Source organism: Alligator sinensis, unplaced genomic scaffold (assembly GCF_000455745.1).
Source record: "Alligator sinensis unplaced genomic scaffold, ASM45574v1 scaffold54_1, whole genome shotgun sequence".
NCBI classification, from domain to species: Eukaryota; Metazoa; Chordata; order Crocodylia; family Alligatoridae; genus Alligator; species Alligator sinensis.
The window spans coordinates 1890401-1894306 of NW_005841962.1; the positions used below are offsets into that span (position 1 = coordinate 1890401).

A 3906-nucleotide genomic window follows, 5' to 3' on the forward strand; every position below is an offset into this window, starting at 1 on the left:
GTGACGCGCTGATCCCTTTCCCTTGCCTGATCTTTTGCTCTGCCTTCTGCTCCCTGCCCTGTGCTCTCCACCTAATCTGTTACTCTCCTCCTCCCTGCCCAATCTACTGCTGTGTTCCTTGATGATTGGCTGCATGCCACACACACAGGCTGACCATGCTACTTACGGCACACATGCCATGGGTTGGCCATCCCTACTCCAAAACCCTCAAGGTTGCAATTCACTCTGCAGTGTGAATTAAAGAGTATTCTCCCCAGACAGTCGACGGGCCCAACCTGTCAAATGCTGACCACCAAGGCACAGCACTTATTAAAAGGTTCATTCAAATCTTGTGTGATGCTTTATTCTTTGGGGACTTAAGCTTATTCAGTCAAAAAGAAATGCCACAGTACTATGCATTATACTTGGCAGCAATCATTTACAAAATTAGACCCAAAGTTTTGAGTGTTTCATTTCCTTTCAGGAGGTAAAGCATAGCTCACTGAACCAGTCTCACCATGAAAACTATTTTGTGAAAAACCTATGATTTCACTATAAAGATCTTTCTACCATATCAAAGTTGAATTCACCTACTACAATTAGGTGAAGTATGAAACCAACAAAACACTACTCCTTTTAACAGGAAAAAAATTACACAACTGTAGTTCTACCTAATCCTAACTGCCTTCCCCATATAAAGACAATCTCTTTTATTGATGTTTAGAATTTACAAATAAATAAGCATGAAAGTGTGAGACAAAAAACTAGTCAGGATTATAGCTAGTAAAACTACCAAACGTGCTTACCTCAAGAGCTTTAAAAAAATATTCAGAATTTCCAGAAGACTTTATAAATTTCACAAAAAAAGGCTCCTTGTCACTTTTCATCCTTTAACTGATGGAGAAAACAAAAGATTTTTCAGTGTCATATTCCATGTTTCAAAAAAACTATATTACACTTTCAAGGCAAATCATGAGATGCAACTGACAGAATTTACCTTTCCATAGAAACAAAGGTCTTTTTCTGACATTTTTAAATTATTTACCCCATAAGAGCAAGTTATTCCCATGTAGCATGTTTCTAATTAGCTCCCACATTATACCAGTAACTATAGAACTTCATCTCTTCAATTCATCTTCCACTCTGATGCAAAATGAGTGAAAGAGAACTTATACACACCTTGGAATAATCATTTGTCTCCTATCCACTGGTAGAACTCTCTGTGGGTACTAAAACTAGCACTAAGGAAGGGGTGGTTTGTTAGTTTATAAGATTTATACAGGTTTCTCTTGCTTCATGCTGTACATGTGTTCCTGGAAAACTTGAATTCCCATAAAGGGAACCCACTTTACAATGTAACAAATAGGGATACGTTCCAAGAACTCAACTGTACTGTCCCCCAGACCTCTTTCTACAACTTTTACAAGACAATTTTGGTACTCACCAACATTACACACAAGCACAGGGTGGTGGTGAAAATTACCATAATGGGGATGGCAACTACAGAAACATATTGCAGACAAGCGAGAAGCTCATATCTACACAGGAGACTATATTTTGGTGCGTGTCACTCCCACAATGCACCACACAAAGCAGCTGACTGTGGGCTTCCACCACAGCGATCACCTACGAGTGAATTTACCTCGCGTATAACAAATTTTTGGTATAAAAAGGGACATCACATAAGAGAGAATTCGCACATACAGAACCCTCAAAGCAAGGAAAAGCTGTATCCCACCCTATCCAAAAAGCTAAGAGCAGCTGGCAATAAACAGACAACCCACAGACAGGATTTGCTAAAAGCCAAGAAATCCGACCCCACTCCCTGAAACCACCACCTTCCTGCCCAAATCCCTACACCAAACCCTCCTGCCAATCCCAATCACACTCTCCACCCACCACTCCTTTCCTTTATTGCATCCTTGTGACAAGACATTTAACAGAATTTGCAGATTTGCTGGAATCTGACAGGGCCATGTAGTGAGTGCTTCTGTATGGCAAGCACTTTTCACATCAAGATACAAAAATCTCTTTCCAATGCAACCCACTTCCTACCTACCCTTCCCCACTACAGACCCACATCACCCGCAAAGGAGATTCACCCCACCTTGCCCCAACATCCCTGCCAAGACAGGCAGCAAGCTGTTCTCCCCTTCCCCCAAACACACACACCACAGATTCCCAAGAACTGGAACAAAAGAAGGAAAAAGACCCTCGGTCTCTATCAAAGGGAGCCCTTCAGCAGCACCTGCCCAGAGATGTGTCAGCTATGTACAGCTGCAGGCTGGCCAGATCCTTCTCCTTCCTATGGGTGGCCAAGCTCCTTGCTGGTGGTTGCCCATTGTCCTCTGCAACAATCCTGAAGAGCTCATGATGGAAGGATAATACAATCCCAGGCTAGTTTACCTTTCCATGGACCTCTTTTTTTAGATGCACACCTCTACTACTTTAACAGGGCTCTTAGATGCAGTAATTTACTCAACTGCACTTTCCCGAAGTGTGCGACTAAGCCCCCAATCCCAGTGTTCACTCCTTTCTCCCCAGAGCACTTCACTCTACGCAAGAAAAAATAACATTCTATTTAGTACTTCACCAGAGAAGCCCACAGTTCCCAAGCAAGGACCTATGCGCCGCATTCCTTGCCCCACCTGAGGCTGAAAAACCACTCCCTTAAAAGGGTAGACGTGGGGGCAGGGTGGCACTTGACACCAGGAGGTGTCCTGAGGTCCTTTCAAGGGTGCCATCAGCGAAGAAGAGGGGGGCAGACACAACATCAACACTGCGAGGGTTATAAGTGCAAATCATGAGATAAACCCAAAGATTTCCAATAGGAGCCCAGAGGCAGGTGTGCTCTTCCTGGGTTCTTTGCAACAGATAAGCCTTGCTGGTATTACTCTGCAGGAAAGAAAGGGGTGAGAATGAAGAGCTGGCATTTGCTGGGGGCAGCTGTGAGCTGGGGGGAACCAAAAGCCTATCTGGGGCAGGGGCCACAAGCCTACCCTGAGGGTCCACCATAAGTCCACCTCGGTTCAGGACCACTTCTTTAGACACGAAGTGGTCCAAGGAGGCAAGAACTTTTGGAGGCAACAACCTGGGGTGCTCTTTCTGAGGGGGCATGGCCCACCAAGCAACAAATACAGCCCGCCCCGCTAAGAGCAGGCCGTGGCGGGGCAGGAGGCAGCAGAGGAGAGGGCTCAGCACCCCCAGGCGGTTGCTCATCTCCATCACACCCGCAGGTGCTCGGCGCTGCCGGTCTCAGCCCCGCCCCCCACGCGCCAGGCCAGGGGGGTCCCGGAGCGCGGCGCGGGCTCTGCCCCCGTTCTGACCTCGGGGCGGGGGAGGAGCGGCAGCCCCCCCTCACCCACCGGACCGGGCTGGCGCTGGCAGCTCCGCCTCTTCCCTCCCCGGCTGGCGGGAAAGCCTAGCAGCGTCCCATGGCGCACGCGCGCCCCCCGGGCGCTCGGACACGCGATTGGGCGCCTTCCCTTGTCACGTGACCCCTCCCCCAGGTTCCGGATTTGCTTTCAAACGTCTTCCGGCTTGGAGTGCGCGTGTGCAGGGGCGCCTCGTGACGTTACCGGGGAGGGGGCGGGGCCTTAGCGTGCTCCCTTGTTCTGTGCCGGGGGCTGTAGGGGAGCTGCGTTCAATGAGCGCCCGGGAGGAGGGCGGTAGTCTATGGGCAGCGCGGGGACCCTGCAGCCCCGATCGCTGCGGCGGGGGGGGGGCGGGGGGGGGGCCCCCCGGGCGGCAGCCCCGATCGCTGCGGCGGGCGAGCTGCGGGGGGAGCCTCCCTAGATCTGCCCTCCCTGTCCCTGGTACCAGAGCAAGGTCTCCCGCCGCCCTCTCACGGTCCTGCCTGCGTCTCAGCCCTGTGGGGATCTGGCTGGAAAGGACCTGCAGAGGTCATCTGGTCTGACCACCTGCCTG

The 3906-nt window shown here is 50.1% G+C and overlaps 1 protein-coding gene across 4 annotated transcripts in view; it reads right to left on the bottom strand.

Annotated features, from left to right (window-relative positions):
- Positions 1-3451, bottom strand: part of TOPBP1 (DNA topoisomerase II binding protein 1) — a 40327-nt gene extending 36876 nt beyond the window's left edge. For 3 of the 4 annotated variants that reach the window (XM_025200277.1, XM_025200278.1, XM_025200276.1), the window contains exons 1-2: positions 3306-3451; positions 786-873 (exon numbers count right to left, since the gene is read on the bottom strand). In XM_025200277.1, coding sequence (XP_025056062.1) covers positions 786-866 — 81 coding nt within the window. In that variant the 5' untranslated portion in view covers positions 867-873; positions 3306-3451. The remainder of the gene's footprint in view (positions 1-785; positions 874-3305) is intronic. The other variant, XM_014518517.2, reaches the window with a different exon arrangement.
- Between the last annotated feature and the right edge of the window lie 455 nt (positions 3452-3906).